We start from the raw sequence: 24,280 nt of genomic DNA on the forward strand, positions 1-24,280 counted from the left end.
TGAAAGTTTGCTGCCCTGAGAACAGCTGATGCCTTTTAAGCCTACAGGCAGCCATTTTCCTGTACCGGAAACTGAACTATTTCCAGCTGCAATATTTTGCGGTCATGTCATAAAAAATAAAAATCACACAAAGATTTTACACACACCTACCAGTTCCCCCAGAGTCAATCACCAAAGCAATAATACAAAAATAAAATGTAATAAACTATATTGAAAAGTTAACAAATAACTCAGCTAAAAAGGAATATTTCAGTATTTTCTGGTTGCAGACAAAGTGGTTGATCTCTTGGGGGTGCCAGTAGTGAGATATCACTTTATTAAAAGTCACAGAAAACCACAGTGCTTATCACAAAGCCAAATGAGGGTACCACTTTTTCCTGGTGGATTTTACATAATAAAAAGAAATTGGTTAGTCCAGCTACAATAATACTAATTTTCATTCTGTCAATGCAATTATGGCCTCTCTTGAGCAGGCAGAGACAAAATCCCGCTACTTAAGTCTCAACACTGCATGAGGCAAACGCTGCCTTTTAATAATTTTGCTATGTCAATTTGTTAGGTAGGAAGAGTTGAAATTTAAGCATTAGCTGATACAACAAGCACAAATTCTATATGTAAATATTTTTTAACATGAAATGCATGTTTGAAACATTAAATTTTACTAAACCTAATCTATATGCTACAAGTATAATGTCTTTTTTAACTCTTGGACTTTAAAAGTGTTTGCTATGCCAGCATCAAAATCTGATTTAAGAGGCTTGTTGAAATATGACTGACCGTGAACAGCTTTTAAATGTTCTAAACTACTTTATTACTCTTTTGTGACAGACTAGAATAATGTCTTGTTATGAATCATCCACGTGTTATGTGTAAAAAGTCACAAAAACTTCCTGCATGGTTGTGCCTTGTTGTTCTCTTCCACTTTTAGATAGTCGCATCTGTTTCCTTTGATCAGCTGGGAAAGATCCCTTGCTTAATTTCTCGGTCTCCAATTTACATGATGATTGTAATACTGCTTTGATATTCTATGAAACCCAAAAAAAACATTTTGGAAAAAAAAAAAATTCCAAATGACAAGGAGGAGGGTACAGAGATGTAAAAAGTTAAATGCATGAATTCCTTATGGTTACAGATATGTTCAAAACCTGCTTAGAAATGTGTGATTAAAAGATTATCACCGTAAAACAATAGCATTCCAGAGCATTTTTTGCTTCACGCAAAACAACTTTTGCTTATCAATGTCACTTGTCTACAGTCAAGTGATCACATTATTATACATTGAGGGGAAATTAGGATCTGGAGCAGCTGGTACCCTGGCTACATGGCAACCAAACTGCTTCTATCTTTCATTTTTAAAGCTTAAAGCGGAGTTCTGGGCACAGATGTCATTTTTTAATGAACATACCCCCGGGACAGTCAGGGCTAGCACATTCCACAATGGCTAGCCTCTGATCTGTCCCGGTTCGCACTTACCTTTTAGAAGAAATACTTACTTATAAAATTTCTTCCACAGCGTTTCCATCTCTCTTGTGGGCAGCTGAAGCCGGCGCGGTCCTCTCCTGCGTCTTTTCCCGCGTCTTCTTCTCCCAGAATGCGCCGCACCGGCCCCTCTCGTCACTTCCGGCGCGGCGCCGCATTCCTAAACAGCTTCTGGGCATGCCCAAAAGCTGTTTAGCAGGGGAATGCGGCGTCGCCCGGAAGTGACGAGCGGGGCCGGTGCATTGATTCCTGGGAGCGATGACGTTTAGCTCCCAGGAATCATTGCAGCGCAGGAAGTGACGGGGTGAGCCGCGGCTCCGAGGGAGGAAGTACCCTGAGGTGAGTATTTACGATCGTCAATTACAAGGTGAGTTTTGAAAAAAAAAAAAATCTAACTATCCAATTCCTTTTCAGGTTAGGCTGAACTAGCGGACGGGCACAAAAAAAAATTATCGTTTTTGTGCCCGGAACTCCGCTTTAACCAAACAAGCGGAGGATAAAAGCCAATTGGTTTCCGTGCAAACCTGCTCCAGTTTTGATAAATCCCCCCCTCCAATTATGTTACACACCTTCCTCAGAAATACCTTAGCTAAAATAACCATAACGATTTATCAAAATAATGTGACTTAACTATACTGTACAGTATTCAGCCTGCTCCATGTGCTATCGACATCTAATTAATTATTATGTGTCATCTGTATACCATTAGTTATTTATCATGGTATATAAAACACACACATACTAGAATTCACAATAAAAAGCCACTATCAACTGGGGATCCATAATGCATACTAGACTTTTCTTTCAACACAGGGTTTGTATGGCCTCTTACTCTAGCGACACTTAAGAGGCATCAAGGCTGCTCATTAGGGGACCTGCCCCCACTAAAAAGCGGGTTCCATAGATAAGCTAAAAAAAAAGCTAACTCATTGAAAACAACCAAAAATACACTTAAAGAGGAAGTAAACCCTCCTCTGACACTTTTACCTATAGGTAAGCCTATAATAAGGTACTGTAAATATCTCCTAAACATGCACCGTTTAGGAGATATTTACCTTACATGCAGCCAGTGACGTCACTGGCGCATGCGCTCTGAAGGAACGGCTGCTGGTGCCGTTTCTTCAGAGCCTCGTGCCGTGACTGTCAGCTCCCACGCGTGTGTGCGGTAGTGACGTCACTGCGGCTCCGGCCAATCAGATGGCCGGATGCCGCGATCCTGGAAGACATGTCGCCCGTCATACAGGTAAGCGGGCGGCAAGGCGGGGGCTTGCTCTAAGGTAAGTATTGCATAATAAGCTAGTATGTGATGCATACTAGCTCATTATGTGTTTCTCTTACAGGTTGCAAAAAAAAAAAAAAAGTTGTATGGGTTTACAACCTCTAAGGCAAAAAAAACCTCCAAACTGCGGAGGACAATGCCATCCTGCCATCTAGTTAGATCTGCAGTTGCTTTGGTGCTTCACATGTGATCAGCTATGGACACCACCCATTTAAGAGCTTCAAAGATCAGTTGAGAGCTGACAAAAGCACAGAGGCAGCAGTGACAGTTATCGCCAGTGGCATGCCTTGAATTTAGGATATACCGCACATGCGCTAGTAGGCAAAATGCAAATGAAAACGCTGCAGAAAACAGCAGCAGTATGTCTGATTAGGGTTTATTAACATTTATTGAACGTTTCTAACATGAGTTTTTTTTCTAGAAATAGCTATATTGGTGGGTTTAGTTCTGATTGAAGTAAAGTGGTTATAATGGAAAACACATTTGGTCCTTTACTGATGCCCAGAGGAGAATGTTCAGCCCCACCACACCCACAAATGTAATAAATGATAGCAGCTCTAGTAGACAGAAACATTCGAAAATAGTTTTTCTATCTTTGGCCTAAAGCCTAGTACACACTAGTAGTTTTTTTTTCATGTTCAACCCAGCAGGGATGAACGAAAAAACAAAAAACAGCTCAGGAGGAGCCGCTGTACTAACTATGTGACGTTAGTACAGCAATCTCCCTGCTGTTTTATTGTATTCTGATAGGGGGGGGGGTGTAAATCAAACCCAGTGTTATCTTTCCGCACAGAAAGATGACCATCTACACCTAAACTGATGAAAAAACAAAGAAAACCACTATAAAGGTCAGAAAGCACAAAGCATTTGCAACAAACACAACAAGGCATATAAAAGGATGTATCCACTTTGAGAATTTCCTAAAAGGGAAAGTTTTCTTCAGATAAACAAGAAATTAGCTTGGTGCAAATCTTATCAATGTCTGGCAATGTTTTTATTGACCTTTTTTCTTTTTATACATTTTAAATAATATCTATACAGGGGAGGGGGGGCAAATATATTTGCTCGTTACATATTTAGGCCCTGCTTGCAGAGCTACTCAGTCATTGTATATTATGGCTTCTTTGCACAAGTTAATTAACGTATTAATAAAACACACTTAGAGTAAAATGCTAAATTTATAGCATGTGCTTATTAAAAATAAACAATTTCATCTTTAACCACTTAAGCCCCAGAAGATTTTTACCCCCTTCCTGACCAGGGGGTATTTTGCGATTCGGCACTGCGTGACTTTAACGGACAATTGCGCGGTCGTGCGACGCTGTACCTAAACTAATTTGACGTCCTTTTTTTCCCACAAATAGAGCTTTCTTTTGGTGGTGTTTGATCACCTGTGCGATTTTTTGATCATGCGCTATAATCAAAAAAAGAGCGACAATTTTGCAAAAATAACAATATTTTTCACATTTTTTTATATGAAATCCCCCCCCCCCCCAAAAAAAAAGTAAAAATCTAAATTTTTTTACATTTTTGGCCAATTTGTTTTCTGCTACCTATGTTTGGTAAAAAAAAAAATCACAATAAGCGTGCAAAAGTTATTGCGTTTACTAACTAAGGGAAAGATTTTTGTCATTTTTGGTGTTTTTTTTTTAATGAGTAAGGCGGCGATCTGCGATTTTTTTGCGGGACTGCGACATTGCGAAGGATAGATCGGACCCTTGACTGACATTTTTTACACTTTTGGGGGTACCAATGACATTTCTACAGTAATCAGTGCTATACATATGCACTGTTACTGTAAAAATGACACTGGGAGGGAAGGGGTTAACTTTATTGGCGAGGGAGAGGTTAAGTGTGTCCCTAGGAGCGTGATTCTTACTGTGATTGGATGTGGCTGTGTGTGTAACAGCACAGATCAACTGTCCTACATAGCAGGACCGAGTGATCTGTGCTTTTACACAGGGGAGAATGACAGGCGGCTTTGTTTACATTAGCTGCCTGCCTTTCTCCCTCTCCACTCGACGATCGCGAGTGACCGGCGGACATCGGGTCCGCCGGTCACACGCACGGGCTTCCTAGTGAACGTGCGGGGGCGGGAGCGCGCCTCCAGTGGCGCGTGCTCGCCCCCTATTGGCTCCCAGGCTAGTGACGTCCAGTACGTCACTTTGCCTGGGAGGGGCTGACCGCCGCCGTATATAGTCGGGCTGCGGTCGGCAAGTGGTTAAGGTCTTTGATGATCAGTCTCTAATTTGCAAGCAACTCAACTCAAGTGGTCAGAGGTCAAGATAACTTCGTAGACCACTTATGGGAAACATGGCTACACAGAGAGCCACTGCTGGGCTTTGTGAACATTATTAGTGCCAGCTCTTTCTTGCTCGCCTGTGGCAAAACATGGACCCAAAACAATATCTATTAATTTTTGACAATAAGCATATGCTTCCACCCAGCAAGAAACAATTGCTATATAAATTCCACAAAAATAAAAAACCAACACCCGTGGGGTATATGCAGAGAATTCTAATTAAAACTGCAGTATAAAGCTACTAGCCAAGTAGGAGCAAACCTTATAGTGCAAATAAAGTATATTTTCTATGAGCACAGACTAAGCTATTATTAAAATGTTTGTCAAATTTGTGATGCTATATATTTTGTGATACATTCACTACTACAGTGACCTTCTGCCTGGCAATTTCAAGTCTATGTCCTACAATAATATGTGATAAAAAAAGTTTAATCATACGTTACTGCAGCACAGAGTAACACACTGCACTCTGTATGTAGCAGGTTTCGTTTAGTGGTTCTATGGCAACCCTTTCAAAATGGACTTCCCTAAAGCAAAGCATGCACAGTAACACACTGTAATGGGCCATCAAGGTGTGAAGCAGCACCTACAATTTTATATCAGCCACACATTAGGCTGACTTATAGACTTGCATTGTGTGAAGGAGCAGTAACACACAATCACAGATTACCTCTGCAAAGCCAGAAGCTGGGCTGTGTATGTAATCAAAAAAATATTAACATAATCCTGTGTGATTGCATGGGCCTTGACAGGTACTCTTTATAGAGAGATCTGAGCTCAATTAGAGCCCCCAGAACTTTCCTCTGGCCTCCAAAGCATCCTCCCACTTCGTGCATGGCATCCGATGTAACCAGGGGGGGGGGGGGGGGGGGGGGGTTTGAAAACCTTCCGCCACTTGTAAAAGTCATTGATCGGCTGTATAGCTATTCAGATCACTTTTCAGCCTGCAAATCTTTTTCAGGTAAAATAATGGTACCAGGATTCTATAGCTGCAGTCATAATCCTGGTATAACCAGCTGAATATGAGGCTGTTTAATATACTGCACATACAGTGGTATTGAGGTGGGTAAACATTAATAAGATTATTTACATTAAGCTGATCTCTTTTAAAGTATATACACACACACCAAGTCCCGGTTCACCCTTCTGCGATGCGGGAACGCTGCGAATATACGTGTTCCCGCATCGCATCAGCACCCCTGGCAGTTCACACTGCCATATGCGATACGCTGAGGGTAGCAATTAAAAGTTAACGACACCCCCAGTTGAGATCGCATATCGCAGTGCGATCTGCAAGTTCGTACAGAATCGGATCGCACTAGTGTGAACTCCCATGCGATCCGATTCTGCTGCGGATATAAAAAAAGGGGTCATGTGCGTGTTTAGTGTGATTGCAGTGCGAATTCAGCCATACAAACTGTATGGCTGAAATTTGCACCGCACAGAGATCACATGTAATTTAGGAGCAGTGCGCTCCAAATTACATGCGATCTCTGATCGCACTAATGTGAACCGGCACTAAAAAGACAATATATTCCCTTTACCCGTCTCCTTTTGGAAGTTTTTATTTTTTTTAAATAAAGCGGTCTTTACGCCACTCTGATCCAGTTTATCCTCTGCTTTTCTTCATACTACCAAAATACTGAAAACCCACACTGGTTTGTATTGTTTTTGTATATTTTTTATTTTTGCATATTATTTAGAGCACAGTCAATTTACAATATACAGCTTTTTACATTACATTTTAACAACATTATTGGTCACAACATTCAATAAACAATAACACAACAACCTTGCTTTCTCAGTCAGATACTCACGCATTATGGACAGGTATGTATCATTCAGTATAATAAAATCTGCAGTCTGCGGCTGTTTTACAGCAGATTTCTACATTCAAAATGACACATTCCTGTCCACCTTTTTGGGTAGATCTCAAAACAAAAATTTCAAGATCAATACATTTTAATGGAAATATTTGTCAGAAAAAAAAATATAGAAACCGATAAGCAACATAAGTGACTCCTCCAACCGGTGACTTTGTTACACACAGAATCCTGTATCAAAGTGTTCTAAATCAAAACTTCTTAAGTGTTGCCAACAGCTACCAATCAGATTGTGCTACATTATCTGCTGGAATCTGAAGGTCTTAAGTTTTCTGGTGTGGTGGAACACAAGTGGTTGTTATTTAGCATATATTACAAGACATTTCTCTTCACTTCTTTCTCATTTGGCATTTCAAATCATTCAGATCTTAAGACATCTACAGATCTTAAATCATGGATTGTTGTGCATGCATGACCTTCCACACAATGATTACTCTTAAGTATATCTAAACCCAAAAGTAAAAAATAAAATCTAGCAAGCAGCTTACCAGTCTTTAGATGTTTCAGCTTTATAACATTTTTTTCCCATGATGGTCACCTAGTAATCCTGCAAAAAACACATTTCTGTCCCTTCACATCTACATCCTTTTTTCTATTGTATCTATTGGGCAACCATGGTTGCATGTCTGCCTTTGTTCATCTCCATTACATGGTGGAGTGATGTGACAAGGCACTGCATTTCTAGCAAAATTAAGATTCTAAACTTGCTGAAAACAATCCTAAACTGAAAACCAATGCAGTCACCTCATTTAAGGACTGGTAAGAATAAATACAGTAAATAAAATACTTGTTTAAGGGCTTAGAAATGCTTCAGAAACCACTGTTGTGCAAACATGTAATCCTGGCATTCTTTTCTCTTTAACTTACGCAGGCTTTTACAACCTTCTTTTAAATATATTTGCCTTCTATTGCAGGATTGACACTATGTGCAAAGACAATATGCCTTCAGATATTTCTAGATGATAGCATCTACCATTGTGACACACTCTAATTATTCACTCACAAATACTGTACATAGAGTTGTGTCCCAAAAGTGCAAATAATTTAACATAATACTTCTACAATACTGATAATTAAATTTATTTGCTTAATAAAGAGATTAAAGATTGCCATACACAGGCATATTAAACTGCCTGATATTTAACATAATTGACTAAAATACATAAAGAAAAAAAATTAAGGGTTTGTCCCGTTGGCAACCCTCCTGAACTGAGCAGGAAAATAAAGAAATACATAGAAAGATGTAGCATTCCTCCTGATCGCTACCCTAATAAGACAATTTAAAAATGATAGATCCTTAAAGTGAACATGTTCTTTTAAAAGTCCTGCGAAAAGTAGACACCAAAGATACCAGGTATTAAAAAGATTTTTTCCTTTATTAACATTTGACTTTCCATGATTTCCAGGCTAAGTACCAAAAACTGCCATTTATCCATCACTAAGAAGTACCTTTTGGACAGTTGAATGCTTCTTGATGTACTTTATTTCTGAAATGTTGGAATGGCAGCTTTTTCAGCGTAGCCATGAAATTAAGTAACGTAAGGTTCCAGTAACAAAATAAAAATCATTTATTGAGGGGCAAAGAAAAGAAACAATTCGAAGAATACATAAAAGCATATTCCATTTATACTGGCATCACTGATTGAAAACTGCACAGTATTTCAGGTGGAGTTACCTCTTCATCAGGTAACCTAATACAATAAATAATCCATCAGCTTGGGATGCGGCAATGGACACACTTGGAAGTATAGAATACCAGGGTACTGTCAAGGTCACTTAGAAGTGCAGATACAAGTGTCAGGGTTGCTTCAATAGGCAATTGCTCAATTATCTAGGTATAGTATACTGCATATGGTATTATTATTACTTTGCATGGTTTAAATATATTTAAAACTGTAAATTATTATACCAAAGATTTTTTGTACAGATAAGATGGGACGTACTGCACACTTGTTATTTATATAGACTTTTTATGGTATTTTATATGTAAAAGTTCACAAAAATGATCGCAAAAGGTTCTAGCCTTAAAATGCCCCAAGATCCTGACTGGTGATAAGTGTGGGCTTCTCTGAGGCGTTGAAAAAAGCAGAAAATGCAAGTGGAAATAAAAAATTTTTTTTAATTGCAGAAAAAACAGACTTTTAGTGGTTAAATATTTTCCACACTTAGACAAAATTTATTAAGGTAAATTGGTCATTTTGTTGAGAACATATTTATGAACTAAAATAAAAAAAATATAGTTAAAATAAATCATGCTTAGTTAAAGCATGGGTTATTATAACCCAACTCTAACTTAAAGGCAATGTTCAACTTGTTACAAAATAAGATTGTTCTAGTCTAGATGTACAAGTTGCTTATAGTTACTGTGAACTCTGTTTTTCCATGTTCAATTTCTCAATACAATTTATGGAAAAAGATAAATAAATAAATAAATCATGCAGCTTGGTGAACTGACTCTTTATCTGCTTTCCCTGCAGTGGAAGGGTAATAAAAAAAACCTTAGAACTTCTCTACTCCATGATGGATCAGAACTAATCGGTAGTGAGTCTTCTTTACCGCCACTACAAACCTACTCCAAAAATTGGAATGTGATGAAAAGAGGTAAAAAAATAAAGTCTTAGCACTGAAATTGTGATACATTATGCCCTATGTACTGGTACCTAATCCCCTACTACATCATCACACGTGACAACTTGGCTTATATAGAAGAACGAACCGTAAGCTTTCAACTTAATTTCTAATTCAGGCCTATTCTGCCATTACAAGTGGAGAAATGTTCACATATAGTAAATTCAAATATATAGCTTTTCTGGTTATACAAAGAGGCCTGGCACAGAAAGGCTTGTAGTTTGTTTTCCAAACCTAAAAAAAGTATTACCGTGCGGCCCATTTAGAAAGAAACAAAATCAAGTCTTCAAAAAAAAAAAAAAAAGAAGACCGAAGCAACTTCTGCCTGTAGAAATAGGTTCAGTTTATTCACCTTAGTTCGCTTATTACAATACAAAAATTCCTGGCAGTATGGCAGATAATTTACAATTGTATAAAATACTATATAAAATATTTGTACAAACCAAAATATACTACCTGGTTACAGTAATTTGTATAAATAGGCCTGACTCTCCATTCCATATAGGGAATATATAAAAAAAGATTTAATGGACCATTAAATCTAAAATTAATTTGTCTTCTAATATTATATATAGCTATAATTCAGTATAGAATATATAAATGGCATTTAAAAGAGCTTTCAGAAATTACTGTCTTACAGAACTGAATATAGTTTACACTCTATTGCTATTTGCTGTAGGGATGCACCGAAATGAAATTCTTGGCCGAAGCCGAATAATAATGAAATGTTTGGCCGAAGGCCGAATACCGAACGCGGTGTTTCGCATTTTTTCCATTTATTTTGCCAATTTTTTGTCCTCTCATGTCTCTCTCTCTCTCTCTTGTCCTCTCATGTCTCTCTCTCTCTCTCTCTTGTCCTCTCATTTCTCTCTCTCTCTCTCTTGTCCTCTCATGTCTCTCTCTCTCTCTCTTGTCCTCTCATGTCTCTCTCCCTAAATGTTACTGTAGGGAATGGGATTCAGTGCACACTGCAGCCTTGTACCATAGGGTTAATGTTAGTGACACTGTAGGGATTGGGAAGGATGCTGGGAATGGAAATCAGGAAGCATGCAGGCAGCCTTGTAAATTTTAATTGCAGATACAGGGCACTGGGCAGGTCAGGGTTAATGTGGTAACATCAATTACTCAGTGACATTCAGTCAGTGTCAGTGTGGACTCGATCAGATTATACCGTGACAGACAGTCTCTCATAGTGGTGGTAGTAAAAGGCTGGAGGTGGACTAGTAGGAGCCTGGAAAGGAGCACAGCCGCATACATACATTACTCACTCGTGCACTGCAGCCCGCCCCACACATTCAGTGAGTCTTACTCTCCTCCCTAGTTTTTTCAATGGCACATTCAGGAAGCCAATCACGCCGTGAGTAGCGGCACAGCGGAACCAATCAGGTGTGCAGGCACGCGTGATTGGTTCGCTGTGCAGCTAATCACGGCGTGATTGGCTTCCTGAATGTGCCATTGAAAAAACTAGGGAGGAGAGTAAGACTCACTGAATGTGTGGGGCGGGCTGCAGTGCACGAGTTTGTAATGTATGTATGCTCACCGCTGAAGTGTCCCGGCTTCCCCTGCCTAACACGGAAGTCTGTGAGTCCTCCTGTCCTCCTCCGAGTCCCTTCCCCCTGTAAATATCGTGACCTCGGCGATATGAATATCGCCTACGGCCACAGAACGATAGTCGATATCACATCGACTATCGTTCAGCCCTATTGTTCGGCCTTTTGACTTATTCGGCCGAACACCGAAAGTGCTATTTTTTCTATTTCCGGCCGAATAATGTTCGGCCGCCGAATATTCGGTGCATCCCTAATTTGCTGTATAGCTAAATATAGCCCATTGTTTAATGTTTCCAGACACTGTAAGCTGGTTAAGATCTGAAAAGAGTTTAGCAGCTCATGGATGGATCGGTTTTTTATTCAACCAGCAGATTGAACGAACGAAAAACTGACTTGATTCCCTCAACACACACTCGATGTGGGGATTCCTCCCTGCTAAGCTACTGTATTCTGACAGCAGGAGGACTTCCCCTCTATCAGAATACACTGATCGGTGCTGCTCGAGCGAGGAAAATCTGACAGAGCGGTTGTGCAGATGTCCATCAGTAGATTGATTTCTGTACAACCTCCCTACCAATACATGGATCAAAATTTAGTTGGTTGCTGCTGATCAGGCCAAACTTCAATTCATGTATGGCTAACTTATCGCTCAGTGGGGCAGGTTTATGCTAAAAATACTAATACAGCAATAATAACACACACATATTTTGTGCTCATAAGTTTACATACCCTGGCAGAATTTATGATTGCTTGGGCATTTTTCTGAGAATATGAATTATAACACAAAAACTTTTCTTTCACTTATGGTTAGATGGTAGTGTTTGGCTGAAGCCATTTATTATCAATCAGCTGTGTTTACTCTTTTTAAATCATGACAACAGAAACTACCCAAATGACTCTGAAAATGTTTACATTCCCCAGTTAATAATACTGTGTATTACCACCTTTAAGATTAATGACAGCTTGAAGTCTTTTGTGGTATTTATGGATGAGGCTCTTTATCTTCTCAGATGGTAAAGCTGCCAATTCTTCCTGGCAAAAAGCCTCCAGTTCCTGTAAATTCTTGGGCTGTCTTGCATGAACTGCACCTTTGAGATCTCCCCAGAGTGGCTCAACGATATTGAGGTCAGGAGACTGAGATGGCCACTCCAGAATCTTCACTTTATTCTGCTATAGCCAATGACAGGTGGACTTGGCCTTGTGTTTAGGATCATTGTCATGGCTGATGAATGCAAATTTTCCTCCAGTATTTTTTTGATAACATACTGCATTCATCTTGCCATCAATTCTGACCAAATTTCCTATGCCTTTGTAGCTCTCACATCCCCAAAACAGCGATCCACCTCCGTATTTCACAGTAGGAATGGTGTACCTTTCAACATAGGCCTCGTTGACTCCTCTCCAAGTGTAGCATTTATGGTTGTGGCCAAAAAACTCAATTTTGGTCTCATCACTCCAAATTACTTTGTGCCAGAAGGTTTGAGGCTTGTCTCTGTGCTTTTTGGCGTATTGTTAGCGGGACACTTTGTGGCATTTACGTAGTAATGGCTTTCTTCAGGTGATTGGACCATGCAGCCCATCTTTCTTCAAGTGCCTCCTTATTGTGCATCTTGAAACAGGCACACAACATGTTTTCAGAGAGTCCTGTATTTCATCTGAAGTTATTTGTGGATTTTTCTTTGCATCCCGAACAATTTTCCTGGCAGTTGTGGCTGCAATTTTAGTTGGTCTACCTGACCGTGGTTTGGTTTCAACAGAACCCCTCATTTTCCACTTCTTCATTAGAGTTGCTGTTGCTTGGTATTCTCAATTCCTTGGATATCTTCTTATATCCCTTTCCTGTTTTATACAGTTCCAACTACCTTTTCCCTTTGACAATTCTTTTGCTTTCCCCATGATTTAGAATCCAGAAACGTCAGTGGAGCCCCTTTGTGTCAACTAGTCTGCATGTTATCAGGCCAAAATCACCAGGGGATGTAAACTTTTGTTTAGGGTCATTTGGGTAGTTTCTGTTGTCATTATGATTTAAAAAGAGTAAAACACAGTTGACTGATAATAAATGGCTTCAGCCAAACACTAACCATGAGTGAAAGAAATTTTTTGTGTAATCATGCATATTTTCTGAAAAATGGCCAAGAAATCATAAATTCTGCCAGGTATGTAAACTTATGAGCACAACTGTGTATATATATATATATACACACATATATACACACACACATATATGTGTATATATATATATATATATATATATATATATATATATATATATATATATATATATATATATATATACACATAAACACACACACACACATATACACACAGTGGGTACGGAAAGTATTCAGACCCCCTTAAATTTTTCACTCTTTGTTATATTGCAGCCATTTGCAAAAATCATTTAAGTTCATTCTTATTCCTCATGAATGTACACATAGCAACCCATACTGACAGAAAAACACAGAATTGTTGACATTGTTGCAGATTTATTAAAAAAGAAAAACTGAAATATCACATGGTCCTAAGTATTCAGACCCTTTGCTCAGTATTTAGTAGAAGCCCCCTTTTGATCTAATACAGCCAGGAGTCTTTTTGGGAAAGATGCAACAAGTCTTTCACACCTGGATTTGGGGATCCTCTGCCATTCCTCCTTGCAGATCCTCTCCAGTTCTGTCAGGTTGGATGGTAAACGTTGGTGGACAGCCATTTTTAGGTCTCTCCAGAGATGCTCAATTGGGTTTAAGTCAGGGCTCTGGCTGGGCCATTCAAGAACAGTCACGGAGTTGTTGTGAAGCCACTCCTTCGTTATTTTAGCTGTGTGCTTAGGGTCATTGTCTTGTTGGAAGGTAAACCTTCGGCCCAGTCTGAGGTCCAGAGCACTCTGGAGAAGGTTTTTGTCCAGGATATCCCTGTACTTGGCCGCATTCATCTTTCCCTCAATTGCAACCAGTCATCCTGTCCCTGCAGCTGAAAAACACCCCCACAGCATGATGCTGCCACCACCATGCTTCACTGTTGGGACTGTATTGGACAGGTGATGAGCAGTGCCTGGTTTTCTCCACACATACCGCTTAGAATTAAGGCCAAAAAGTTATATTTTGGTCTCATCAGACCAGAGAATCTTTCTCACCATCTTGGAGTCCTTCAGGTGTTTTTTTAGCAAACTCCATGCGGGCTTTCATGTGTCTTACACTGAGGAGAGGCTTCCATCGGGCCACTCTGCCATAAAGCCCCGACTGGTGGAGGGCTGCAGTGATGGTTGACTTTCTACAACTTTCTCCCATCTCCTGACTGCATCTCTGGAGCTCAGCCACAGTGATCTTTGGGTTCTTTTTTACCTCTCTCACCAAGGCTCTTCTCCCCCGATAGCTCAGTTTGGCCGGACAGCCAGCTCTAGGAAGGGTTCTGGTCGTCCCAAACGTCTTCCATTTGAGGATTATGGAGGCCACTGTGCTCTTAGGAACCTTAAGTGCAGCAGAAATCTTTTTGTAACCTTGGCCAGATCTGTGCCTTGCCACAATTCTGTCTCTGAGCTCTTCAGGCAGTTCCTTTGACCTCATGATTCTCATTTGCTCTGACATGCATTGTGATCTGGAAGGTCTTATATAGACAGGTGTGTGGCTTTCCTAATCAAGTCCAATCAGTATAATCAAACACAGCTGGACTCAAATGAAGGTGTAGAACCATCTCAAGGATGATCAGAAGAAATGGAAAGCACCTGAGTTAAATATATGAGTGTCACAGCAAAGGGTCTGAATACTTAGGACCATGTGATATTTCAGTTTTTCTTTTTTAATAAATCTGCAACAATGCCAACAATTCTGTGTTTTTCTGTCAGTATGGGGTGCTATGTGTACATTCATGAGGAAGAAGAATGAACTTAAATGATTTTAGCAAATGGCTGCAATATAACAAAGAGTGAAAAATTTAAGGGGGTCTGAATACTTTCCGTACCCACTGTATATATATATATTTATTAACTCCCTAGATAAGAGTGACATAGAATCATTGAGGTAATTTGTGGTGCTGAATGAGGCAGTTTAAATACTATACTAAACAAGACAGTATTTTTATTGAAGTATTGCCTCAAGGATTCCATTTCACCCTTTTGGGTCATGAATTTGGGCTGCTCATACGTTTTTCCCCCCTTTTGCATAATACTAGAACAATTCTTCATCAGTCTCTGAATTCCTGATCCAGCTTTGAGGTTTACTCACTTAAAGTGACAAAAGGTCTACATAGACACTGAAATGTTTTCCTCAAATCGCATATACAGATTGCTGAGTACTAGAGGTTTCAAGCAACCTTACAGATACAAGTGCCAAATATCTACTTTTGGGTACCATTCTGGGCATTTAAAATATTACACTTTAAAGAGGTCTGGTTAGCAAATCCTCTACTCTGTTTTTTTTGTTCTCCAAACTTTAGTGGGAATCAGGAAACTAGCATTTTCAGAAAAAGGTATCTACCATGGCAGGCTTTTTCTTAGTGCAGGTTTGCTTGAATTGGTCTTAATCAAAATCCAAAGAGGAGGGAGAGAACCCTCTGTAATGGCCACCCAAGTGGGTTGGATTGACAGGCCAGGTTTAGGAGATGTTGCTTCTGATTTTTTTGCAAAATAAAATAGTGGGTTAACACTGAAATCTCCCACAGCGGTGGACAAATTATAGGAGTCATTGGATCTAGGATGCCAATACAATACCCACCAGTGGGTAAAACAGTACATATACTCTAGAACAGTGTTTTTCAACTCCGGTCCTCGGGGCACACTAACAGGCCAGATTTTAAGTATTACCTTGGGGAGATGCTGACTAGAGTACTGCAATCACTGAGCAGTAAATGATATCAACTGTGATGTATTTCAGTTTTCTTGCAAACCTGGCCTGTTAGTGTGCCCTGAGGACCGGAGTTGAAAAACACTGCTCTAGAGCAGTGGTCCTCAACCCTGGCCTACAGGGCCCACTAACAGGCCAGATTTGCAAGATAACTGAAATACATCCCAGGTGATATCATTTGCTGCTCAGTGATTGCAGTACTCTAGTCTGCATCTCCCCAAGGTAATACTTAAAATCTGTCCGGTTAGTGGGCCCTGAGGACCGGAGTTGAGGACCACTGCTCTAGAGCAGTGGTCCTCAACTCCGGTCCTCGGGGCCCACTAACAGGCCAGGTTTGCAAGATAACTAAATTACCTCACAGGTGATCTCATTTGTTGCTAAGTGATAGCAGTATTCTAGTCTGCATCTCCCCAAGGTAATACTTAAAATCTGGCCTGGTAGTGGGCCCCGAGGATCGGAGTTGAGGACCACTTCTCTAGAGTATACACAATAATTTAGGATTGCCTTTGACCAGAACAAATTGTATATTCTAGATGCTGTTTATCATGAGATAATGGTTCCAATGCTTTCAAATGTTTACACCCACCACTCCGTAAACTTTAGTAAAAAAATAATAATTAAACAAGCAAATGCTAGTTGACGGTTATACTAATTCACTATCTTCAATACCTTCTGACCTGGAACAATTATGCAAATTAGGAAAGTCAAACTCTTATCTGCATGAGCATTCTGGGTTACAGACCCAAAATCACAAACCAAAATAAGACCTTAATAGAGTGGTCAAGCCACCGTGCCATGACAAATCCCATAAATCTATCATGAGAGATTTCCTTTATAAGCCAAGGAAAGTGATTTTCTACTGAATCTTGATAAAGTTATGAGTCGCCTGTAATTTGGGGAAATTTGCTGCACTACTCTTAGCATGTGTTCAGCTCTGAAGTATTAAGTAAACTGAATCTTTAAAGCTAAAATGTACTAATATATAGCCTGGTCTAATACAATAATTGTTCCAATTGTGCATGTTTTTACTATACTAAAATACGTAAATGTTACATCTACTAGTAATAATACATCTGAAAAGTAGCAGAGAAGCAATAAATATAACAGCAGAATTTTATGACACTAATGAAAGAGATTCGTAACCAAATCAGTTTAGTCCAGTTACAAAAATACATTTCCATAACCAGAAACATAAAAAATTCTAGAATTTTAAAAAATCAATAGTTTTAGAAAACGAACGTCCTTTGTTATACCTTTTTATCAGTATTATTCAGTTTATTTTTTGCTTCCTTTGCTTTCTGGATTGCTTTCAGCACTTCCACTGTGTCCAGTTCTTTTTCTGTTGTAGCAGTATTGTCCAAACAAACCTGAATAAAAAGGAAAGAATAGCATCCCAGATCTTTTGTGTTTACAATTTACTTTACAGTCTTACACCAATTAGATCTTTAAAATGTTTACAATATAGGTTATACGTCTGTAAATGATGTAGTCAAAACCTATTACTACAACAAGAGGTTTTAAATTACAACAATAACACAAGAGACCATTCTACTGGAAGTCTTTATGTTAAATGCTCAGTGAATGAAATTCAAAATAGCAACATAAAAAGCCATTCACAACTATGACCTACATCACCAATTTTGTCTCCCAATATCACCCAAACCATCCTCTCCACTCCCCATCATCCAAAACCTCCTGCTATCTAGCTCTCGTCTCCTCCTACTATGCTTGTCCCCAGGACGTCTCCCATCCTCTGGCACTCTACCTCAATCTGTCCTGCTATCTCCTACCCTGGCCACCTTTAGGCGATCCCTGATAACTTATCTCTTCAGGGAAGCCTATCACGCCTCCAAATAACAACTGAAATTTTCTCTCTTCCATCAGCTCATCCCCCACAGTTATTACCTTTTGTACCACTTGCCCCACCATATTAGGCTGTAAGCTTTTATGAGCAGGGCCTTTTTAACCCTTTTGTATTTTAATGGTATTGGAACTGTAATGTCTACTCTTATGCTGTAAAGCGCTGTGCAAACTGTAGGCGCTATATAAATCCTGTATCATACTAAAAATAAATAAATGGTGGGGATTGCCCTGTTCAGAACACAAATCAGCTAAGTTCCAGGCGCTCAGCCTGTATTCTGTAACTCTGGCCATTCAAAATAAAAAAGCAGGCAGCTCTATATGATTCAACAGCCTCATATTTTATTACACTGCAGCAATGCACAGTTGATCAGCAAGGGTCCAAATAGGTCAATCCCCAACACTGGGCAACCTATGGAAGTTTTTTCCAGTTTCTAGCTGAAAGCAGAAACAGATGGCTAGTTAAATCATAAAGCCAATCATGGTATGCCAAATAATAAGTTACCATGTAATACAAAAGTATTAGCATCTGATATCTTAAACAGCTAAAACTGAATAGGAGGGGGTCGACAGAGAATTTAATGTTTATAAAAAAAAAACCTAACAATTAACTTTTCTTTTTTCCCTTCTTTTAAGTCTACAACTGAAAAGGTTTTGTTATAACTGTGCAAAACACATTTGCAGATCTTGCCAGAAATCCAGTGCTGTTCTGTGCACACTCCCTGGGTTATCTTAACCCCTTGGAGCCCAAGCCTTTTTCTGACATATGTTGCTTACAAGTTAAAATCTGTATTTTTGCTAGACAATTACTTAGAACCCCCCAAACATTATATATATATATTTAGCAGAGACCCTATAGCAGTGGTTCTTAACCTTGTTGTAGGTACTGAACCCCACCAGCTTCATATGCGCATTCACCGAACCCTTCTTAATTGGAAAAATAAAATATGATTTTATGAGTCTAGTCTCGGGAGGGGCACTGCCAGAAAAGTGTTGTTTACAGAACTGAATTAAACGTATCATACAAAGTAAAATGTACAGAGGTCAGTAGTATGTAGGGCAGCGTACAGAGGTCAGTAGGCTTTAGGGCAGTGTACAGAGGTCAGTAGGCTATGGGGCAGAGTACAGAGGTCAGTAGGCTGTAAGGCAGCGTACAGAGGTCAGTAGGCTGTAGGGCAGCGTACAGAGGTCAGTAGGCTGTAGGGCAGTGTGAAGTAGTGAGTAGTTTGTAGGGCAGTGTGCAGTGGTCAGTAGTTTGTAGGGTAGTGTACAGTGCTCAGTAGTTTGTAGGATAGTGTACAGTGCTCAGTAGTTTGTAGGGCAGTGTAACGAGGTCAGTAGCATGTAGGGCAGTGTATAGGGGTCAGTAGTTTTTAGGGCGGTGTAGAAAGGTCAGTAGGATGTAGGGCAATGTACAGAGGTCAGTAGCATGTAGGGCAGTGTATACGGGTCAGTTGATTGTAGGTAAGGATAGAGTGGTCAGTAGGCTGTAGGACGGTGTACAGAGAATAGGGCAGAGGACAGGAGTTGACAGGACAGAGGATAGGACAGTGTACAGGGATCAGTAAAGCCACACACCAGGGGGCTTGGAGGGCACACACCAGGGGAGGGTCAGGAGGGCACACACTGGGGGGGGGGTCAGGGGGGCACACACCGGGGGGTTACGAGGGCACACACCAGGGGGTTGGAAGGGCATACACTGGGGGGAGGGTCAGGAGCACACACACTGTGGGGAGGGTAGTGAGGGCACACACCAGTGGAGAGTCAGGAGGCCACACACTGGGTGTCAGGAGGGCACACATCAGTGGTTGGGAGGGCACACACTGGGGGAGGGCACACACTGGGGGGGGGGGGGAGTTGGGAAGGCATACCATGGGGTATCAGGAGGGCACACACTGGGGGGGGGGGTGGGAGGGCATACCATGGGGTGTCAGGAGGGCACACTGGGGTGGGGTTGGGAGGGCATACCATGGGGTGTCAGGAGGGCACACACTGGGGTGGGGGTTGGGAGGGCATACCATGGGGTGTCAGGAGGGCACACACTGGGGGGAGGTGTTGGGAGGGCATACCATGGGGTATCAGGAGGGCACACACTGGGGGGGTTGGGAGGACATACCATGGGGTGTCAAGAGGGAACACACTGGGGGGAGGTGTTGGGAGGGCATACCATGGGGTGTCAGGGGGGCACACACGGGGGGGGGGGTTGGGGGGGCATACCATGGGGTGTCAGGAGGACACACACTGGGGGGGAGGTGTTGGGAGGGCATACCATGGGGTATCAGGAGGGCACACACCAGGGGGCATTCACAATGCTTATTGAGCTAAATGAAAAGGACATGCATTTCCATTTGTCAGCTAACAGCACCTCTATGGTAAGCTGCAGTAACTCAGCAGACTTAGCATAGAGGTGCTTGCAAACTAATCCACCATGTACAGCTAGCTGAGCCTACCTCCAGGAACATTCACTCGGCTCTCTCTGCTCAGCTGCTCACACTTCCCTCTTCCAGGCAGGCGCGATCTCCTTGGTCAGGTACATCCCCATCCCGCCCACTCAAGCAGCAAGCAGCCTGCAGGAGATAGGCTGGAAACCTGCTGGGGGAGGTACAGGGGGCAGAGCGTCAAGTATCTATGTGTAATGGCTGAGTCGTCCCGACCGCAGCTCTGATTTCCCAGGGGGGGGGGGGGGGTTGGCCTCGCAATCAGTAATATTTTCTCGGGGGGAGCAATTGCCCTGTTGCCCCCCCCGCCGAACCCCTGAGACTGACTCACCGATCCCCTGGGGTTCGATCGAACCCAGGTTAAGAACCACTGCCCTATAGAATAAAATGGCGATTGTTGCAATATTTTATGTCAAAACGGTATTTGCGCAACAGCCTTTCAAATGAAATTTTTGGGAAGAAACACATTTTCATGAATAAAAAAAAAAAAAGTAAAGTTAGCCCAATTGTTTTGTATAACATGAAAGATGATGTTACGCCAAGTAAATAGATATCTAACATGTCATTCTTTAAAACTGCGCACACTCGTGGAATGGCGACAAACTTCGATACCTAAAAATCTTCATAGGCGACACTTTAAAACATTTTAACGGTTACCTATTTAGAGTTAAAGAGGTCTTGTGATAGAATTATTGCTCTCGCTTTAACGATCGTGGGGATATTTCACATGTGTGGTCTGAACACCGTTTACATATGCGGAGGGACGGGGCGCTTTAATTTTTTTTTTTTTTACACTGCCCATTTAAAAAAAAAAAATAAATAATCACTTTTATTGCGATCACAGGAAATGTAAACATCCTTGTGACAGTAATAGGTAGTGACAAGTACTCTTTATGGAGGGATCTGGAGTCTAAAAGACCCCAAATCCCTCCTTTGTACTTAAAAGCATTTAAAAAGCCAAGTTTGGCTGTTTTGAATGCAGTAATTTTTTTTTGTTAAATCTGGCACCTTTAAGGCTCCAGTACCCGGAAGTGATGTCATGGCATTGCTTCGGGGGTTTTTTATTTTGGAGGCCCAATCTAAGCCAAATCCGGCTTTATTCAGGTCTTCGGCCAGCCAACGGACGTGTCGGCTGGTCAATCGGGCCTCCCGGTAAGACAGGAGAACCATGTGAGCCGCAAAAACCGGTGGGGGGGGGGGGGGGGCCATCCCCTCCCGCTCCTTGTAATGACAGCTGAGCAGCTGCTTAGCCACATCGGTTGTCATTACAAGAGAGCCCACCGTCGGCTCTGAACAACGGTACCAGGGTGATGCCTCTAGCTGCAGGCATCACCCCGATACAACCCCTTCAAGCTAAGGCCGCATATTTGCATTCCATCGGCGTGAAGGTGTTAAGGAGTATTATCAACCCTGCCTAGTCCAGCTTACCTTACCTCCATCGTCCTCACACAAAGTTATGATGAGGAGAGAGGGAGAAGTTCTAACACATTTTCTGTCCTAGGGTGACAATCTCTCTCTCTATATACACACACACACACACACATATATACGCACACACAGTACAGTGAGCAGTGAGTGAGTTGTCACCCTAGGAAACCACCAGCTGAAAAGAAGGGGAAACAAAAGTCTGATTCAAACTAACGCAGCCATTGCATCTAAAGATTAGTATGCTGCAAAATACTACACTTTTTCATGGGTTTAGATACACTTTTAAAGTGAAACCAGCAATTTGGAAATTAAGGAAAGGGCTGCCCACAGTTCTCTGAAATATTTTATTTGCTTACCGCCCAGCATGTTTTAACATCTAATGTATTTTGGCCATTAGAACCTTTAGCCCATTTTTTCTGGTAAGAGGCACGACGATTATTGCTAGCCTGTGGTGGATTTGTTTACACCTGAGTTGGAAGAACACATGCTAATGGCCTTTGTTCTCACTATGGACTTCACAATTTCCTTTAGATTATGACATAAGGGCATTTATATATGTATCAGGTTTGTCTGCACATTTGTTGTTACTTTTATGCACAGTTAAGTGTTGGATGTATATCCCTAATTTATTGAATACTGTTCCATATTGCACTCTTTGGCACTTTATCCACAGTTTCTTATTGGAACATGCATGTTTAAATATTTGCGGTGTCATATTGCACTTTTTGTACTTAATTTGCGGTTTCATATTCAAATTATTTGCACATTATTTGTTTGATCTTTATCGCTGCTTTGACACATCTCTTAAGTATCGGTCTACCTACTGCCGCCCTAAATGGTTATGTAGGGCAAAAGATCAGATTTTCAGAATGACTTTACCTCTGCGGCTCTGTCCCCAAATTGTGCAAGAACTTTTGTTCTGTAATCAGGGATAATTGTCACAGGGTTTTCAGTCAGAATCACAGATTCCAAGCATGGAAGATTCCCAATATTTTTTATTTCATCAACCTGTGTAAAAAAAAAAAAAAAAAAAAAAAAGCACAGATATAACACAGATTTGCCAGGCCTGAAAACATAACAGCATAAGGAACTCTTAGAACATGCAAAGCGAACATAGCATATTCTCCAGGACATCTTAGCAAAGGCACATGTAAGAAATCTGGTTAATGGATAAAGGTGGGATGGTTCTTAGAGTCAATTGCTCGGTAATCAATTGGAGGATTTATGGATAGTTTTTTTTGGACAAATAACCACACAAATGCTCCAAAAAACTGTATCTTTGCCTTACCGTAAAATCCTTTTCTCTGATGTTCATTGACAGACACCGCTCCAAATCTTCTTGACCGATGGGTTTATGCTGCTCTCCAGAGGAGTAGGACACTAGGTGGAAAAAAAATTTGACCATGCCTATAGGGCAGTCCCAGGGGGTAAACTCCCACTTCCTGCTATAGGAATTCAGTTTTGTGACAAGCAGTGTCAGAAGAACATAAAACCCAACTCAATAGAGGGTCGGGTGCTATGTCCGTCAATGAACATCAGTGAAAAGGATTTTACGGTAGGACAAAAATCCAGTTTTCCTTTTCGTTCATTGACGGACACCATATCCTTATCTTCTTGACCGATGGGACGTCCAAAAGCAAAGTCAATATATAAGGGGTGGGAATAACACAGCAAAAAAAAAAAAAAAAAAAAAAACAACCAACACTTCCCAAAGGCTATACATAGCCAACCAGGCAAAACAAGAGCTCACTACAAGAAAACAACAAGAGAAGGGCGCACCGACCTTGTGCATTACCACTTAAAAGTTTATTAAAATCAAAGAAGGGTAGCGTACAATATACTCACAAACGTAGCATATGAATAAGCATATAGGAAATGGGCACCGCTTGCTTCCAGGACACTTCTCTACTGCTGGATAGCATGATGGCATCCTCAAAACCTGATGTGGCTTACGCGTTTTGAGGGAGGACCCTCTTCCTTAGAGCCAAAATCGCGGTTTTGGCTCTGAGGAAGAGGGTCCTCCCTCGAAACGCGTAAGCCACATCAGGTTTTGAGGACGCCATCATGCTATCCAGCAGTAGAGAAGTGTCCTGGAAGCGAGCGGTGCCCATTTCCTATATGCTTGTTCATATGCTACGTTTGTGAGTATATTGTACGCTACCCTTCTTTGATTTTAATAAACTTTTAAGTAGTAATGCACAAGGTCGGTGTGCCCTTCTCTTGTTGTTTTCTTGAAGTGCCTTTTGGATACCCTTGGTTCTGAGGGGGGCAGCAAGACCACTTCATTTGTGTCATAAAACCACCTAGAAGATTCACCTTCCCATATACCACTCGAGCGCAGGAGAGATATTGTTGTTTTTTGGAAAACAAGAGCTCAACCAGGAACAACTGGAGCTCACCTGACAAAAATAACAAAAATCTCCAACAGCGGCCTGCAAAACCTCGTAGCCAAAAGAAGCATCCGCAGTAGCCAACGCATCCTCCTTATAACATTTTATGAAAGTGTGCACAGATGACCATGTGGGCGCCTTGCGCACCTGCATCACTGACGCCTGATGACAGAAGGCCCAAGATGCACCAAGCACCCTCATAGAATGC

General features: G+C 41.1%; 1 protein-coding gene across 2 annotated transcripts in view; it reads right to left on the minus strand.

Annotated features, from left to right (window-relative positions):
• The window catches only part of NISCH (nischarin), a 184,850-nt gene that overhangs the window by 92,724 nt on the left and 67,846 nt on the right, over positions 1-24,280 (minus strand). For both annotated transcript variants that reach the window (XM_082265847.1, XM_082265846.1), the window contains exons 11-12: positions 22,562-22,690; positions 17,210-17,323 (exon numbers count right to left, since the gene is read on the minus strand). In XM_082265847.1, coding sequence (XP_082121973.1) covers positions 17,210-17,323; positions 22,562-22,690 — 243 coding nt within the window. The remainder of the gene's footprint in view (positions 1-17,209; positions 17,324-22,561; positions 22,691-24,280) is intronic.

The sequence above is a fragment of the Pelophylax lessonae genome, assembly GCF_965119305.1.
Source record: "Pelophylax lessonae genome assembly, chromosome: 8".
Lineage (NCBI taxonomy): Eukaryota > Metazoa > Chordata > Amphibia > Anura > Ranidae > Pelophylax > Pelophylax lessonae.